This window comes from Myxine glutinosa, chromosome 5 (assembly GCF_964187855.1).
Source record: "Myxine glutinosa chromosome 5, kmMyxGlut1.1, whole genome shotgun sequence".
Lineage (NCBI taxonomy): Eukaryota > Metazoa > Chordata > Myxini > Myxiniformes > Myxinidae > Myxine > Myxine glutinosa.
The window spans coordinates 29,318,308-29,337,630 of record NC_136265.1 but is presented as its reverse complement, the minus strand read 5'-3'; the positions used below and the strand labels follow the sequence as shown (position 1 = coordinate 29,337,630).

Sequence of the window (19,323 nt, the reverse complement as noted above, 5' to 3'; positions counted from 1 at the left end):
CAACAATGGATGGAGGTCCTCAATGCCAAACAGAAAATCAGAGCTGTCTCCCTTGACACATCACGTGCCTTCGATACGGTCTGGCACCCAGCTCTGCTCACCAAACTCTCCTCCTATGGTATCCATGGAAATCTCCACGCGTGGCTTGCGGACTTACTCTCTGGTCTTAGTCAATGTGTGGCCTTGAATGGTTTTCTCTCACCTCCCCTTCCTGTTCAGGTTGGAGTTCCTCAAGCAGAGTTCTGGGCCCTGTGCTTTTTCTGGTCTTGATCAATGATCTCTTCATCAATGATCTCTCGATCTCTCATCAATGATCTCTCTGGAAAATCCTCTCTATATCTTTGCTGATAACTCCACTGATATCCCTCTGCCGCTCCATACCTCATCTGTCAGATCGGCAGTCTACAGCTCTCTGCAGACCTTGACAAAATCAGACTGGTCGAACAAGTGGAACATGTCTTTCAATCCTGACAAATCTCACACTCTTACTATGTCTCTCCGAAAAGACCGACTGGACAACCCTCCCATCTACTTTCTCAACAATCCTCTAAAAAAAGTTCTGTCACTCAAGCTTTTGTGTCTCACTATCTGCCATGATCTTTCCTGGGAAAACCACATTTCCAAACTGGCATCCAAAGCCAGTCACCGACTGGGCATCCTCCGTCGTGCGAAGTCCTTCCTTGGCACACCTGAACTCCTCACCACATACAAGGCTTTCATCCGCATCTCAATGGAATACTGCTCTCCCCTCTGGGCTGGTGCTCCTGCTTCACACCTAGCTCGGCTTCACACTTGAAACCAAAGCTTTCAGAATCATTGGAATTTCCCGCGATGAAGCTGCTTGTGAGGGCCTTTCACTCACTCACCGCAGGCAGGTTGGTGGACTTTGTGTCTTCTACCGATTCCTCTCCGGCCTAGGTCCCCCAGCTCAGTCTCCCAAATATTCCTACAGGTCGCACAAAATCTGCCAGCAACCCTCTTCTGGGGAAACTGTCAAAATCAAGACTCTCTGCTCACCTTCACTCTTTCATGCCTCTTTTCTCCCGCCTCTGGAACAAACTCCCTCACTTTCTTCAATCCCACTCCTCCCTCCAGGTCTTTAAAACAGCTGTTCACCACCAACTCTTATCTTCCCCCTTATCTTATCTTCCCCGGCTTAGGATCCCAGGATCCTGGGTTCGAATCCCGGTCGATCGCTGAATTAACGCCAGGGGGGTTGACTCAGCTTGTCATCCTTCTGAGGTCGGCTAATTGAGTACCAGTTCACTGGTAATTCCCTGTTTGTCGCTAAAGGCGGCAAAAAGGGTTGGCGTCAGGAAGGGCATCCGGCCGTAAAACATTGCTTCAAAAAGGGGACCAAAAAACAACAACAACCACGGTTCCCGAAAAAGGCCAACCCCCGCTTGCGGGGAAAAATGGCCTCTAAAGGTGGTTATTATATATATATACAAAACCTTGAACTTTTCTACCCCCGTTAATTCACCCCAGATCCACTTTCTTGAAACATCAACTTCTTTCCTGGAAGTCATAGCAGTGTCCATGTGTTTTTTTTTTTACCTCTCCCCTACCCCACCCATACCGCCTCTCCCCAAGCCCTCTCCCTCCCACAGATCTCCCGATGTCGCTGTTCTCTACTGTTGTACTTGTGTGCTTCCCTGTCTCCCCCATCTTGTCTTCCGCTCCCTTTATTATGTTTTATGTGTCCGTTTTTTTTTTTTCGTGATTAATGTTAGCTCTTACATGACCCTCGATGTTGTATATAAAAAACCCCCAAAAAACCACCCCCTCCTCCTCTGGTGTTGTTGCTACATTAAGGTTCCAACATTTAAGTGTTGATAATTCGATGAAATGGGGGAGGGTAGGGGCAAAGTAAATAATTTAATATAAAGGCGCATATTTGGGTTCACTTTCCCTTTCAATTTTGTTGCACACCGCAAGGTCAGAATGGTACTATAGTGAAACAAGGGGGTGCCCCCTCGGGTCCACTTACCAGGTGATAAAATTGGGTTTTGTTGTGGCTCGAGATTCCTCCAGAGGCTGCCTCAGTCTCTGCGTTTCACGAATCAGGTCTTTCACCACCCCTGTGGTCTGATCCCAGGATGGATCACCCTTCCGCAGGTTACAGACCATGGGCATCAAGACTGAAGGGACAGGACTCATGGGCCCAAGATCCGAGCCACAAGTACCGACAGTGCCCTCTGCCAAGGTAACAGCCTGGGACGAACTCGCTGAGTTATTGTCATTCAATGTCGGACAGCACAGCAGCAGCAGCTGCGTTTGCTCGAGTGCGGCCTGAGCCTGCACTAGGACCACGTCAAGCCGAGAGAGCCAAGTCTCAACCTCTGCCTGTGGAGGGAGAGGGCGTGCATGCCTGGTCTGCCTGCCATTTGCCACTGAATGCACTGCCAACACCAGGCCTCTGCATGCGCAAACACACCACAACAACAACTTCGTGCAGTATTGTGATTCAGACAGCTTCACAATGACATTCTAAAACGCATAAAAAGCATGGTGGCTCAAAAATAAATCTTTTTGTCATATTGTGCCCCACAACCTTGCAATCCGAAACCTATCACTTTGTAGAAACCAAACAAGAAATTTACAAAACACTTAAAGACCAGCAGCTGTACCCAAGTTGGTGGTGGTGATCGAGCAAGATCGCCAAGCGCTCCCGTTCATCCAGCAGCAACAGCATCAGATGCTCCGAGAGGCCGCGGCACCGTTCCGCACGAGCAGGGCCGACATCCTAACACGAACATAACATTTTGTATCCTCACAAGCTCGACTGGTCAATAATCAAGAAACACACGAGTTGAGACTTATCGTAGTATACCGTGGTTACCCTTTGACTGTACAAAGGTCAACACACAAACGGTAAACGCTGACAAATCCCCCCAAAAAAAAAAATCACATGACTGCGTGCTTTCAATTGTATGAATAAACCTACCTTCGCCGGGGCAGCGCTAGCAGCATGCAAAGCAGAACGCCGAGCGAGTGCTCGGTAAAAGTAGCGCTCGCAGTCCTGCCAGCCTTGTTCTACCTCTTCTTCATGCTCCAAACCAAGGTTGAGCTCACTTATAACAGCTTTCTGAACAGGAGCCTTGACAAAACGATTGGGCATGGAAAGTGGAGCTAGGCGCAGGAAAGCAAAGGAGCTCGCTGATCGAGACCAGACAAGCCCTTTCCTATAGGATAGGCCTGGTAAACAACAAAAGTAGAGAAATATCACAATATTCCCACTTCTAAAATCTACACAGGCTCATGTATCTACACAGTACATGTACGCTCCAAAAAAAAAAATTAAGATCGGGGGGTGGAGGAACATTTCCGCCGGAGAGGACCTATACCTGCAGAGCGTAGGGTTCGAAACAGGTCAGACAGTGCACGTTGCTTATGCATATGCTGCTGCTTGGCCTGCGCTCTCTGTGCCTCACGTGATGCCTGGGAGTTCACTGTCAATCCAGCGAGATCCTTAGCAGATGCCAAAACCACACCGGTGAAGAGGTCAAGGTCGTGAATGGAACGTGCAATTTTGCTACATCCGCTCAGCTCAGCACAAAATTGCCCTGCGCGGCTCAGCAGGTGAGGCAACCTCACTGATAAAGCGTCTTGGGAGCCAGTGGCTGGCTCTAGGACTAGAGCCTCAATGCAGGCCGGGATACTTGTGCTGACTTTTGCTGCACGAAGGAGTTCAAGCAATTTATTTCCAGTCTCTTTGTCAATGTCCTCACCCTTTCCATAAATACGTTCCTCCTCTTCTTCTGATTCTTCTTCACGTTTCCCACATAGTTGTGCATCTGCGGCACACTGAGAAGCTTCTGCGTTTTGCTCCACGTGTTGTCGTCTCCGCTTGCCATTGCCACGGCTTCCTGCTGCAACCTGTCGCTTTCTTGGCTGCTTCTTTCGAGATCTTTTGCCCTCTGCCTCTTCTTGAGTCTCGGCCAGGTGCAGGGTTTGCTCCGTGAGACTCAGTCTGCATGGCTCGGCCAGCACGCTCTCAAACTTCCGCACAAATTTGAACAGGATCCTGGAAGAGTGGGAATTGACCATTATAGACCAAAATGTGTGAAAAAAAACAAATCGGATTTTAAAAAATCAAATGCACAAATCCCCAAAAATTAACGTTAATGTCGTCGCAGAATTACGAGGATCGATCGGCAAGTCGACGGCCGGGTTTGGGATTAGAAAAATAGAAATAATGTCTATCGTTCAATTTATGCAGTAAATTTACGGGAAGGATAAAAGGCCTGTGACAGTAATCGATTAAAAAGAGGTTTTGTAAACGTCGGTCACTGGCTGTTTATGCCAGGCTGTGGATTTTGCTGATCTTTGAAGTCAAGAAGTCGGCCATCGTGTAAATACTTCAACCTCAAAATTAATGAAGATTACTGAACAATTTGGACAGACATGTCAGCATTGTTATTCACTAGGGCATGCCCGTACTATATATATATCTAAAATTATATCCCCCCCCCTCTATTTACATGAAATGGTTTGGTCCATTCGCAAAGCCAAAGCGAACGGCTTGCGAGTACGGTGACAATCCCCCCCCTCTATTTACATGAAATGGTTTGGTCCATTCGCAAAGCCAAAGCGAACGGCTTGCGAGTACGGTGACAATCCCCCCCCTCTATTTACATGAAATGGTTTGGTCCAAAGCGAACGGCTTGCGGAGTTTGGTAAAGAAATCACCATAGCTCGGTAACTACTTCTCCGATTAATATGAAACCTTGAAAAGGCACATCCTCGGGTCCCCAGCAATATACCTGGCAAGTTTCAAGTATATCGGACCCGTGGTTGTCGAGAAACAGCGGTCACAGACACACACACATACACACATACACACACACATACACACAGAGATTACTGGAATTATAGATAGATAATGCCAGGTGGAATTAGCACGAAATTAGACAGATTTATTTGTACGAGCAAAGAGACTCGGAACGATATGAAATAAATAAATAAATTTTTAAAAAACCCAATGAAGACAGATGAGAAAAGACTGCAATGGCATTTATATGCAGTTGGGACAAGAACTAAGTCTCTTGCAGCTGTTTTGAATCACGCACAGACATAAAACAGACAGACGTCATTGTGATGGACTTTCCACGCACCTGTGTGTTTTCTCCACCACCATCTTCACGGCCCAGAAACTCCTATCATTCCATCGACAAATCTTCACAAAATCCTGCAAGGTGACGCGATCGGTTGTGGTAAGTAAAAAAAAAAAAAAAATGCTATTCAGAGAACAGACATCACAGAATAAAAATAAAAATAAAAAGGTAGCAAGAGCAAAATCCTTGAAAATGGCAAGCGAGAAGAGGATGTCGTTAATTTAATTAAGCGACCAATGAAATTGTCGGATGATTTCCCATTCCTTGTTGTCAAAAGAGGTTTAAAAAAATAATGCTGTGAACAGACCTTAAGCCCGCGTTCAATTTCACGGCGCTGAAGTGCGAGGCGCGCCTGTATGGTGTTTAGAAACTGGTGGTAGTAACGGTACAGGTTCCACAGCACGTTGGTGAGATGCTCTATGAAATAAGGATAAGCATTAGAAGTGGACACCGGGCAATTTCAACAAAATAACATCATTATTCCAAAAATGAACAAACGTTCATGCTGTATGGCAAGAAACGTGGTGTGTGTGTGTGTCTCCTCTGTGTGTCTCCTCTGTGTGTCTCGTTGTGTCTCTGTGTCTCTCTCTCTCTCTCTCTCTCACTCACTCACTCACTCACTCACTCACTCACTCACTCACTCACACACACACACACACACACACACACACACACACACACACACACACACACACACACACACACACACACACACACACACACACACACACACACACACACACACACACACACACACACACCTTTGCGGTGATGGTCAGGGTGGTGCAGCATCTGACAGTGAAAGGTGAGAAGTGAGGTGAGGCGTCTCGAAAACTGCCCGAGTGTGGCTCCTTCCATCCAGGCCTGCAATGTTTCCACAGCACCTTGCTGCCAAGTCTCATCCCCACCTGCAACAAAACGGGAGGTCGGTGAGGCTTGGGAGAGTGCGCAAAATCAATTGGCATCAACTGTAAAGTTATCCAAAGTAGTTTATTCATTCTCAGTAGTTGTGTCAACCTCAGACCATTCATTCATTCATATTCAACTCCAAATGTGACAGTAGAGTCTGGGAATCTCGGAAATACTTATGATAGAGCCCTGCAGAAACCTGGGGGCAGGGGGAAGGGCCAAAGAATGGAGAGGACAGATTGTGCATGCCAGAAAGGAGGTGGTAGAAATGAGACCACCGACCACTTGGCGATGGCGAAGTGATACTCCCATCAACTCAGCTTCATCATGGGAGATTCCTAAAATCTTGAAGGCCTTGGTTTCTCTTCTCTTATTTTTCTTCGTCTTCTTTAGCCTGCTCTCAAGTGGAAGCAGTCTCTCCAAATGTGGGCTTCAATATGTCAAATAAATTTTGGGAGGAATTGCGTAACGAGATCACATTGATGAACAATATCGATTCCAAAAGGCAGGTCTTCTGATTTTCATGCCCAGGCTCCAAAGCCAGCTATTGACCAACTCTTGCACAACGTGGAGTTCACCAGACAAGGTTATAAAAAAAGATGCTTGTGGGGCAGCTATATAATCGCAGTATTTTTTGCAACGATGTAAGAGATGGAAGTGATGGTAGTTATTATCCACGAGCGTTTCTGCTGCAGTGGGAGTGCAGTTGTGCCGATCGCAACTCGTCGGTGCTTACCTGGCCCCTCGATCAGCTGGTAAATGGCGAGCCAACTGTCCACGTCACGCTCTTTGTACCGAACCTCTGTTGCATCCAGGAGTGAGAACCAGCAACTGCACGTCACCACAAACGAGTGTGACAACCCAGAAATATTAATGCATCCTATTTATACTTTCGTGCATTTACAAATCCATTTTGCAAGATATAATGGACTAAGAACAATCGGTTCATCAGATACATGTTTCCCGTGTTGGGCACGTACTTGAGCTCAAGCTTGCGGAACTCGATAACAAGGTGTGTAATGTCATCGAGCTGTGCTTGCAGAGAGACACGTCGACATGCCACCGTCTCCCAGTCCTGCATGTACCGATGGTTGGAGGTATGGGATAGCACACGTGCACCACAAACAATGTAAACATTTTTTGCTGAACAAAATGGTAACGCACGTAAAAAAGATGCTCTCATCCATTTTTAGGACCACCGATAGAAACTAGACCATCTCGCTAAACAAAGTTATAGGACAAGGCCTTATCAGCCTGTCCGACCCCGCAGGGGAGACGGAGTTTTGCAATTGTGTCTGTGCGTGTCTGCATGTCATCAAATTTTCAACAAACACTTATTATAAGAATATGGAGGAAAATTCCGGTTTGGACTTCCGTTTCCGGTCCCTGGAGCAAGGAAGCGTGTTCGACGTCTGGACGGCAGCAAAAGTTAAAGTATTTTTTCCATTCGTGTATTCGTCAATTTCTACTCGTTTTTTATTGTGCATGTGTTGCAGTGTGTTTTCCAGTTGCTGTTGATTTGCAATTCCTGCAAACTTTTGTATAATTTAATCCTTTTCTGTCCCCCCGCGTGCGCGGCCTAGTTTATCTCGGCTTCCCTACCCCCATAGGTGTTCTGCGAATTTAAGTTCTTTCCTTCGCTGTATTGCTTATTTCTTAGATTTTCTCTTCTCCCCCTAACTTCCCCGAACATCCACTTGTCTAACGTTTTAAATCTCTTCAAAGTCTCTTCACGTCTCTTCTCGTCTGGGGAAGTCACGTGACGTCACGTCTCTTCAAAGCCGTGCATGCGCGCACGCTTTCGAAGTTAATAAGTAACTTTTCACAATTGTGTTTTTGTCGTAATACCGGCTTTACCACAGGTCGAAACTTTATCTTTCTTTCGGTGTGTATGTAACTATTGGTGTGTCTCTAATAGTATTCTTGGTGTTGGTTTTTCATACCTGTGTACAGAATACCTGTGTGTGTACCTGTGTACAGAATACCTGTGTACAGAATACCTGTGTACAGAATCGTCGGTACAGTTCGTGTCGCATATTCTGACGCCAAGCGTAGGACTAGTAGTAGGAGGCTACCGTGTCTGCCCTTGGCTTGAGGCTTTGTTTCTGTCTCAGCGGTTTCTTCGATTGCGCTCGCAATTCCTTTCGGTCTCTATTTTTCACGTTCCACATTCGGTCTCTGTCTCTGTTTTCATCCCAACTCAAAAAAAATAATATATATATATATATATATTCCCTTCTCTGTTCTTATCCGTTTCGTTCTTATTTGTTCGTTCGTTCTTTGACCACGTTGTTCATGATCACGTGTTCACGTCATTAAAAAATGTTTCATCTGTCCCCTGAACAATGGTATTCTGTCATATACTATAATACCTTTTTCTTCTTGTTCTATAAAAGGATGCTTTCGACTTGCTCACCAAATCTATTCATTCCAAAAAAAAATTCCATCTCTTACAGCTACAGTGCCTCTTTCATTCATTCCCTAAACTCTCCAGAACTCCACCCATCCTTCAGCATCCTCAAACGTATTTTTGACTCGAAGGTCGCAAGAAACTCATTTTGCAAGAAATGTTTGTTTCCCATTAATCGTACATTTTTCAAAATCCAATCTCACCCCTCCCCTCCAAATCTTCCCCATCACCCATCCCTTTCAAATCTTCCCCCTTGCCCCTCCCCTCCAAATCATCCCCATCACCCATCCCTTCCAAATCTTCCCCCTTGCCCCTCCCCTCCAAATCTTCCCCATCACCCATCCCTTTCAGATCTCCCCCCTTGCCCCTTCCCTCCTAAACTCCCCCCACACCCCTGCCCTCTGAGACCCTCCCTCACTCCTCCCCTCCTAGACTCCCCTCTCACCCCTCCTCCTCAAAGCATCCTCCCTGCTTCTTCCCCCTTCCAACTCTCACCTTCATCTCCCTCAACCTTCTGCCTCACTCTTCCCTCTCCTCAAACAACACCTCACTGCGCCTCACCCAATCACCATCAAACCTTTTGTCCGCCCCATTCTTCCCTTTCTCCAAGCTGCTCTGAAATCTGACACACCTTCAACAGCTCTCCCTACCTCTTCCTCCTCTTCCACATCATACCCTACCGCTCCCCCCCCCCCTGTTCTGTATCCGATGCTCCCCCTTCCTCTTCTTTAACAGTATGGACCTCAAACATCCGGGGCCTTCGCTCAAACTTGACTGATCTCTCCATACAGGTTGCTTCTGACAAACCAGACGTGATCTGCTTAACAGAAACTTTCCTCCTTCATGATGTCTCTGATTCCTTGGTATCTCTCCCAGGTTACTCCCTCCTCCGGTATGATAGACCTGAGCCTCGTCCTGGAGGGGGGGTTGCTATCTTTATAAAAAACTCTCTTCCTCACTCGCCCTGCACTGCCCTCTCTCCACCTCACCCCCAGGAATACCTTTGGCTACGGCTTCACCTTCGCTCCCACCTTCTGTTCATATGTGTGTTGTACCGTCCACCAAACAGTGATGACTCCATCTACATCTCGCTGTCTGATAACATGGACCAACTTCTATCTACCCATCCCAACTCTCTCTTCCTCATATGTGGTGATTTCAATTGTCACCATGCCAGTTGGCTGGGTGTGGGTACCTCTCTCACCAGCCATGGCTCTTCAGCAAAGGACTTCTGTGACTCACTGGGACTGACACAATCTGTCAATTTCCCGACCCGGATCTCAATCAACGGAGCATCTTCTCTTCTGGACTTGGTTATGACTAACTTCCCTGAAAATGTCTGCTGCTCTTCTTCTGCTCCAATCGGCTCATCTGATCATGTGCTTGTTAAAGTGGACATCTCTCTGACCATTCTCAGAGAGCCTCCTCAGCGTCGACGAGTCTGGCATTTCACTCAGGCCAACTGGCATGGTCTTCAAGCAGCCATCAATCATCTGGACTGGTCTCCCATCTCTACCACCTCTGACATCAACTCATCCTGGGAATTCTTCCAAAGTAAACTGCTCTCTCTCATGCACAGATTTATCCCATCTCGTCTTCAGTTGTCATACCCTTCCTCCCATCCATGGTACACGGAATCTTGTGGTGAGGCTATTGCCCAGAAACAACTTGCTTTCGTCTCCTGGAAAGCAAATCCAACGGAAGGAAATCTCATTTCCTTTCACAAAGCCCGAAACAAGTGTGTGTCCACCCTCAGGAGAGCCAGGAAACAATATCTCTCCGTTCTCAGGACAGAACTCTCTTATCCGTCTCCCCCTTCCAAATCCTGGTGGCGGCTGGTCAAATCTGTTTCTGGTGTTTGTTCCCCCTCCATCCCCTCCCTCACCTCAAACGGCCACACGGCTGACTCCGCGCGTGAAAAAGCTGAATGCCTCAACTCTGTGTTTGCCTCTAAATCTTGTGTCCGAAACCCATCCCTCTCTGTACCCACCGTACCCAGTCGTACCCAGCTGCTCCTGGACGCTGTGTCCTTTCCTCCTGACAAGGTGGAAAAGTTTCTGTCAACCCTCGACTCTGATTCTGCAACTGGACCTGACGGCATCAGCCCACGGGTCCTAAAATCTTGTTCTTCCGCTCTTTCACTCCTTCTCTCTGTTCTCTTCACACTCTCTTTTGCTCAAGGTCATCTGCCATCTGCTTGGAAATCTGCCTACATCACTGCTTTGCACAAAAAAGATGCAAAAACAGATCCCAGCAACTACAGACCAATCAGCCTTCTCTCAATTATCAGTAAAGTCATGGAATCCATCATTGCTTCAGATATGAAATCTTTCCTCTTCTCCAATGGCTTGATCTCTGATCATCAATTTGGTTTCAGACCTGGTCACTCTACTCTGGACATGCTGCTACTGCTTTCTCAGCAATGGATGGAGGTCCTCAATGCCAAACAGGAAATTAGAGCTGTCTCCTTTGACATATCACGTGCCTTCGATACGGTCTGGCACCCCGCTCTGCTCACCAAACTCTCCTCTGTTGGTGTCCATGGAAATCTCCACGCATGGCTGGCGGACTTCCTCTCTAGTCGTAGTCAACGTGTGGCCCTGAATGGGTTTCTCTCATCTCCTCTTCCTGTTCAGGCTGGAGTTCCCCAAGGCAGTGTTCTGGGCCCTGTGCTTTTTCTGGTCTTCATCAATGATCTCTCCAACTCTCTTGAAAATCCTCTCTATCTCTTTGCTGATGACTCTACTCTCTGCCGCTCCATTCTTCATCCCTCAGATCGGCATTCTGCAGCCTCCTCACTCTCTGCAGACCTGGACAAAATAACAGACTGGGCAAACAAGTGGAACATGTCTTTCAATCCTGACAAATCTCACACTCTTACGATGTCTCTCCGAAAAGACCGACTGGACAACCCTCCCATCTACTTTCTGAATAATCCTCTCCAAGAAGTTCTGTCACTCAAACTTTTGGGTCTCACTATCTGCCATGATCTTTCCTGGGAAAACCACATTTCAAATCTGGCCTCCAAAGCCAGTCGCCGACTGGGCATCCTCCGTCGTGCGAAGTCCTTCCTTGGCACACCTGAGCTCCTCACCACGTACAAGGCTTTCATCCGAAGCTCAATGGAATACTGCTCTCCCCTCTGGGCTGGTGCTCCTGCCTCACACCTAGCTCGTCTTCACGCTGTTGAAAGCAAAGCATTCAGAATCATTGGAATCTCCCGCGATGAAGCTAACTCCAAGGGCCTCTCACTCACTCACTCACCGCAGGCAGGTTGGTGGTCTTTCCGTTTTCTACCGACTCCTCTCTGGCCTTGCCCCCCCAGCTCTCTCTGGGCTCTGTCCCCCAAATATTCCTACAGGTCGCACAAGATCTGCCTGGAACCCTCTTATGGTTAAACTGCCAAAATCAAGACTCTCTGCTCACCTTCACTCCTTCATTCCTCTTTTCTCCCGCCTCTGGAACAAACTCCCTCACTCTCTTCAATCCCACTCCACCCTCCAGGTCTTTAAAACAGCTGTTCACCACCATCTCTTATCTTCCCCCATCCAAAACCTTGATCTTTTCTATCCCCGATAATTTCACCCCAATTCCACTTTTTGAAATACCAACTTCTGTCCTGGAAGTCCTTGGTGTCCTTGTGTTTTATACTTCTCCCACCCCCCCCCCCCCTTCCCACGCCTCCTCCCCCCAAGCCCTCTCCCTCCCACACATCTCCCTGCTCTTAAATGTTGTGTGCTCTCAAGTGTTTGCGTGCTTCCCATTCTCTTGTCTTCCGCTCCCTCTTTTATATATTTTGTTTGTCTGGTTGATTTGTTTGTGAAGTAAATGTCAGCTCTTTCACGAGCCTTGATTCAGTATACAAAAAAAAAAAAAAAAAATTCATGAAATGTACATAAAAGATTTTTAAAACTTTTTAATAAAAAACTTTTGAATGACAATTTTCAATAAAAAAAATAGTTGTTTTCGTCAATTTTTTTTTGAGAGCAAAGCGGATGTGGACGGGTTTTGCATTTTGAGATGCTTTCTCGTTTGAAATGTGCAACAAGCCTTCGTAATATCTTTTGGGGCCTTTTCATGCCCAAATCACAGCTGTGGCTCTGGAGACTACAGAAAGGGCAAAGGATGCAACACCAGAAAGGAGACGAAAGAAGACAGAGCGCTGGACTGTATGCGATGTGGGAGCAACAGGCCCAGAGATTCATCTTCATTGCGGGAGAATCAACTGATTTTGAGAACCTTGAATTCCGTAGCGTCAAGATGGGAAAGGTGTGTGGGAAAGGCCAGAAGGGAGAGCAATACTCCATTGAGCTGCATATGAAGGTTTGTAAGGTTGTTGGATTTATCATCTACCATCAAACCATCCTTAAAGAAGTTCCCACTCTCTGTTAGCCGATTGTCATTCAGTGACCCTCCTTGAACTCCTTCCTCATGGAAGCGATGCACTGAAATTGAGCAATTAAACTGTAGATACTTAGGGTTATGCATGACAGACACCTGTGGGCAAATTCTCAACTCTAAAGAAGATGTCCCATGACACCTGGTAGGATCGTATACTCTTGATCAAATTATTAGTTTCAAAACACGAAAATAAACTAGAACGGCACTCCTCGAAGTCGACCGATATGCCCCCGTCCACATTATTGCATCATTATACATACCTGTACCAAGATTGACTTAGATCCCTTCAGCCGTTCTTAAGTTATCATGGGAATGTAAACCCATCATGGATGGACGGACGGATGGAAGGAAGAACAACTCAAAAACAATGCCTCCGGTGACTTTGTCAGCGGAGGCATGACTGTACAATATATTCATGCACAAAGCATGCAAGTAGTTGCTTGCACAGACAATGAAGAAGAAGACAAGTCAGGAGACGACGATGGTTCACGAGCGAGCGGTATTCAATGACAAAAGTCAAAACAGACATTGAAAATATATAAATAGGAATGTATTATCTGTTATGAGACTAGTTAGCTACACAATACCGAAAATTCGGTTCGATTCCGACAACTTTGAAAATTTGACCTTTGACCTTGAAATGTCAAAACGAAGGTTACTGACCTTGAAATGAGATAGAAAATAATGTATAATCAGTTATGAGGTTAGTTAGCTACACAATACCGAAAATTCGGTTCGATTCCGACAACTTTGAAAATTTGACCTTTGTGACAATACCGAAAATTCGGTTCGATTCCGACAACTTTGAATATTTGACCTTTGTGACCTTGAAATGTCAAAACGAAGATTACTGACCTTGGAATGAGATAGAAAATAATGTATAATCAGTAATGAGGTTAGTTAGCTACACAATACCGAAAATTCGGTTCGATTCCGACAACTTTGAATATTTGACCTTTGTGACCTTGAAATGTCAAAACGAAGATTACTGACCTTGGAATGAGATAGAAAATAATGTATAATCAGTTATGAGGTTAGTTAGCTACACAATACCAAAAATTCGGTTCGATTCCGACAACTTTGAAAATTTGACCTTTGTGACCTTCAAAGGTCAAAGGTCGAAGATTCTGAAATTTGTTGGAAAACTTGTATTTCATGATGTATGTGATAATATAAAAACATGTACGACATTTCACCCTATCAGGAAGCGAACAATGTAATAAAACCATCAAAAATCGACTTTTCTAAATTTCTTGACCTTGTGACCTTGACCTTGGGGCGAAAATGAAAAATCGAGCTCCGTGGGGCTAGACACATGACATTGGCCTCACTAAATACTGAAACCCCTGTCAGATTCCACCAAACCCCTCGGAGAAGATGTAGCTTGAAATCGATTACCCCCTAAAAAGAAATCTTTTTCGGGCATGGCTCCACCCACAATGGGCGCAATACGCCCACTCGAGGGAGGACAAAACTAGGTCATGATATCAACCTCCCACCCAAGTTTCATCAAGATCGGATGATATCATCATCAAGATCGGATGATATCATCGGGTAGTTATGCTGTGCACAGACAGACACACAGACACACCCATGATGAATATAGTGGTCACTCTGTTTGATAACTCATGAACCAAAAAATCCAGGTGTGAGAAGGAGGAAGAAGAAAGTAACCACAGGTACCTGAGCCTTTGCCAGAAGGATCTCCAGACCACAGATAAACTTGGAAAGAGGGCTGGACAGCGGGAAGGTCAACATTCGGTCGACAATAACAACAATCTGTGTATAAGTGGGGAGAACAAACAGGTAGTATATTATTCATTCTTCATCACAATGAACCAAATACATCGATTAAAATCAATCTCTTCCTGAAGGCAGGTTTGGTGCTGTTAGTGCAGCCCCATGGCAAGGTTTACATTGGGTGGTTTGCCTTTGCCTTCCCAGCGGTAATCAGGGCAGGAACTTGGAATTTGTTCAGGGTGCCGGCGAAAACTCGCCAACTCTTCGTGAAACACGCCATGGGATCTTTAACGCAAAACAAGCTAATGTGGAGAGTTGGGACCCCCGGCTTAACGTGTCTGCGTTAAACAAAACCATGTCTGCGAAGCACCAATTAGAAAGTTCATAGTCTGTTCGGGAATCAAACCCCGACTGGACAGTTAAAAGCTAATAGGCTAATGGTGAAATCTCAAAAGGGGCCTTAAAATGGGTCTAACCCCTCCCCATCTTAGAACAAAAAACAACCTATTTTTTCTTCAAGGGGGATGTCTGGGGAGTTAGAAAATCATGGTTGTGAATATGAAAGCATTGCACATCACTCCGAGAATCACATTTACATATATATATAATAGGTGCTGATGTTGACGCCAAGAGTCGATTTGACGTAACAGGTTTTCTGCCTTTATAGGCGTCAATATTGATGCTATATGCACAAATATGGTATCAAAATGTGCAGGAAGATAAGACACAATCAATAAAATAGGAATAAGGCTTAAAAAATAACTTTTCTTGGGTAGAAATGACAAAATGGTGAAATTAAATGCTACAAATTCAGTTCGGTTTCATCGATAAAATGGGGACAAATACATTGTAATTTCAGAAATATTAGCTTCATAGTCATAAAGTTTATGTTCAAATTTCCCCTGTTCATTCGTGTATTTAACATTATTAACCAAAATGTTAATATCAATAATACTGATAATTATACTGTCAAAATCAAATGTCACCCCCCTCATATTTTATTGAAATTCACAAATCGCAATACCGCCAAAACATCAAGTAGTGGGGCAGATAAGGTCATATATGGAAGGTATTGTGCATTTTATGTGCATGGCAGTTTCAGCATATAATCTACATACCCCAAGGTTTTATTTCAGACATGGAGGCAATTTGTTTCTGACCTGTGGTGACCTTGAGAGGTCATTGACCCCAGCATTGCATGCTCCATTGACAGTTTGACCTTGATCCCTTGTTCCAAGGTCAAATCTGATGGTGGCAAATGATTCCCCATATATGATTTCCTATTAGTGCCTAATACATACCTAAACTGTCTGACCATGATTTAAAGAGTTACAGGTACTTGAAAGTAAAAGCTATAAATAACTTCGGGACATCCCCTTATGTCATGTGACTGATGACACAATCCTCTCAGCTTTCAACTGTCTCCATGTGGACAAACAAAACTCTGAGGTCAATGAAAAAGGTAAGATTTTGAAAGATATAAACTTTTTCTAAATGAAATAACGAAGCAATATTATGCATAAGAGTACCAAGAACATGTATAACTAAAAAAATGGCATGTTTTAAGGGGGAAATAAGAAAACTAAGGCAAAATACTGAAAATCTGTTGACTTAAACCTTCATTTGGGTATGTAGATTATATGCTGAAACTGTCATGCTTTAGTCATAAAATGCACAATTGGTTTGCTATATTTCTTTCCAGATGGACTTTTCTGACAATGGTCATCACTAACCTTCTACCATGGATTTGGAAGCACCAGCTGTGAAACGTCGAAAAATCGATACGGACCATTGTATCATATGCTCCAAAACCGTTGACCCGAAAAAGGACCATGTGGTTAAGAACCCAACTGCTGATGGCTTGAATGCAATTCTAAAAGCAAGTAAGCTGAGACAAGATGATGTTTATGAAGCACTCTGGCCTTTGCAACAAGAGATTTTAAGCCTGAATCTGAAAGTGGCTTTCCATAAATCATGTCGTGCCAATTACACCAGCAAGTCAAATTTGCCTAAATGCCAATCTACCGATACTGAACAACAACCGTGTACGTCGGAGTCCATCTCTACGGAACCTTCAAGGCTCATGAGAAGTGAAACAAGCGGGTTTGACATCAGGAATGATCGTTTCATTTGTGGCAAACGGAACACTTCAAATAGAAAAAAGCTTACACAAATTTCCACAGGCATCGGACAGACCACCAGAGAAAAGGTTCTTGCAGCGGTCCACAAAAGAAAAGACGACACCATTCATATGCGAATGCTCTTGTATTCAGATTTGTTTGCCGATGATGCCAAATACCACCGATTATGCTATGGACATTATATAACAGACCTCAACATAGCTGCTGCGCAAAACAAGTCAGGAGAGTCAGCAGCAGTTACATTACACGATGTAGCCTTTGATGAACTTAAAATTCATTTGGACCAAACTGTCTTCTCCAAAAAAAAGACTGTGACAATCCTTGCCAGTTTGAAAGCACAGTTCATCAACTATTTAGTTGAATTGGGTGCCAGTAATGCGCAGCAGTACACCGCCTGGAAATTGAAGGAACGATTAACCAAACATTACAGTGATCAGTTGGTCTGTGTTACATTATATGGTTGTACTGACATCGTGTGCTCCTCTTCTGTGACCTTAGGTGATGCACTAAAAAAGGCCACTGCTCTGCAAGATGCAAACGATGATGATGACTATGAAAAACTGGTTTCTACAGCACAAGCAGAACCAGTGAATGAAAACCCTATCTTGCACACTGCTGCTGGCATACTGAGGAAGCACATGGCTGACATCAAGCATGCAACTGGTGTCGATGCACCAGCTGAAGACACAAACATTGAGCAGTATACCAAATTCATTCCAGATGCTACGTATGACTTCATTCAGTGGTGCTTCAGTGAGAAGTCATACACGAATATAACTAGCTGTAGCAACGAGGGTGTTTCAAAGAGCAACCTGAAAACGATCGCCATATGTCATGACATAATATCACAGAACCAAAATGTGGACACAGCAAAAACCCTGGACCTAGCCTTAAAAGTACATCACGAATTTGGAAGTAAGAACATCATTGACTTACTTCATTCACTGGGTCACTGTGTATCATACGACGAAGTACGGCGTTTCCTCACATCTGCTGCCATTGATCAGACAAGTAGATCAGAGGATGTTTACATACCCAAAAGACTCCAAAACCTGAGGGTCATTGATGATTATCCTATCATCGATGGCACCATTGATAACTTTGACCAAAATGAAGCAACTTTGGATGGAAAGTCAACTACTCATGCCATGGCAGCCGTACTGTTCCACAGAGGAGCATCATCAGAATGACATGTATATACTACTGCGATTTCTGGATGTTGGTAAAATATTAGGGGGGTGACGTTAGATTTAGACAATATAATTATCAGTATCATTGATATTAACATTTTGCTTAATAATGTGATATACACAAATGAACAGGGGAAATTTGAACATAAACTTTATGACTATGAAGCTAATATTTCTGAAATTACAATGAATTTGTCCCACTTTATCGATGAAACCGAAGTGAATTTGCAGCATTTAATTTCAACATTTTGTCATTTCTATCCAATAAAAGTTATTTGTTAAGCCTCAATCCTATTTTATTGAGTGTGTCTTATCTTCCTGCACATTTTAATACCACATTTGTGCATATAGCATCAATATTGATGCCTATAGAGGCAAAAAACCTGTTACGTCAAATCGGCTCTCGGCATCGACATCAGCACCTATTATATATAAATGTAAATGTGATTCTCGGAGTGATGTGCAATGCTTTCATATTCACAACCATGATTTTCTAACTCCCCAGACATCCCCTTGAAGAAAAAATAGGTTGTGTTTTGTTCTAAGATGGGGAGGGGTACTCGACCCAAAAGCACCCTACACCGCTCGCCTATAAGTGTCCTACCTCTGCACCATCCTTTCGGACACACAAGACGACCTGGTGACATTTAAAATAAACTAGGCGTGGATACCCGACGCTTCGCTAATGGGTTTAATCAAAAGACTGCATGTTGCACTTAATATTACAAATGTGTGACTCTCAATGAAGATGCAAAATTTTTGAAGATGAACTTTTATAACACGCAGTTGTTTATGCTGCTGTTGCCGTGGCTGTGATTGTAGTTCATGTGCTCCTTCCATGTACGAAATATTCCGTTTTAAAATATCCCATTCCGTGTACTTACGTGAACTATTTCGTTGAGAAGTATTACTATATGTAATTTGATGTGTTCCCTGTCATGCTTTATTCTAATTTTGCACCTGCTGTTCCGTTGGAACCACTACCTTAAAGCTCTAGGTCCTGCTTCTTCTTCTTCCATTCCAGTAAGGCGGGCTTTTAAAACTGTGATTTTGTGATTCAACGGACACTAATATTTGCTCAAAGTAAATCGATTATTAGTTTTCCAATAGTACCAGGTTTATTATTCTTCAACAGCAGAAACCCTTTTGAATAAAGCATGACGAGGATGGATACAGACACGAAGACACACACAAACACAGACAGAGACAGACACCCAGACAAGAGACACAGACACACACAGAGGCAGAGACACACACAAAGATAGCCACAGCCACACACACACACAGACAGAGACACCCAGACACAGAGACACCAAGACATAGAGACACCGAGACACAGACACACAGAGACAGACACAGGGACACATACAGACACCCAGAGACACACACACACTATTCTCCTTTTAGTAATACAA

At 44.5% G+C, this 19,323-nt stretch overlaps 2 protein-coding genes across 2 annotated transcripts in view; one reads left to right on the top strand and one right to left on the bottom strand.

The window, feature by feature from the left end:
• The window catches only part of MDN1 (midasin AAA ATPase 1), a 125,963-nt gene that overhangs the window by 17,691 nt on the left and 88,949 nt on the right, over window positions 1-19,323 (bottom strand). Inside the window, exons 47-56 of the mRNA XM_068117494.2 lie at window positions 14,521-14,616; window positions 7,007-7,101; window positions 6,763-6,857; window positions 5,879-6,025; window positions 5,425-5,534; window positions 5,118-5,191; window positions 3,348-4,027; window positions 2,948-3,198; window positions 2,631-2,746; window positions 1,991-2,419 (exon numbers count right to left, since the gene is read on the bottom strand). Coding sequence (XP_067973595.2) covers window positions 1,991-2,419; window positions 2,631-2,746; window positions 2,948-3,198; window positions 3,348-4,027; window positions 5,118-5,191; window positions 5,425-5,534; window positions 5,879-6,025; window positions 6,763-6,857; window positions 7,007-7,101; window positions 14,521-14,616 — 2,093 coding nt within the window. The remainder of the gene's footprint in view (window positions 1-1,990; window positions 2,420-2,630; window positions 2,747-2,947; window positions 3,199-3,347; window positions 4,028-5,117; window positions 5,192-5,424; window positions 5,535-5,878; window positions 6,026-6,762; window positions 6,858-7,006; window positions 7,102-14,520; window positions 14,617-19,323) is intronic.
• Window positions 15,988-18,195, top strand: LOC144892008 (uncharacterized). Its single transcript, XM_078777162.1, has 2 exons — window positions 15,988-16,039; window positions 17,217-18,195. Exon 2 carries the CDS (start codon window positions 17,357-17,359, stop codon window positions 17,906-17,908), a length of 552 nt encoding a protein of 183 aa, XP_078633288.1. The 5' UTR covers window positions 15,988-16,039; window positions 17,217-17,356; the 3' UTR covers window positions 17,909-18,195.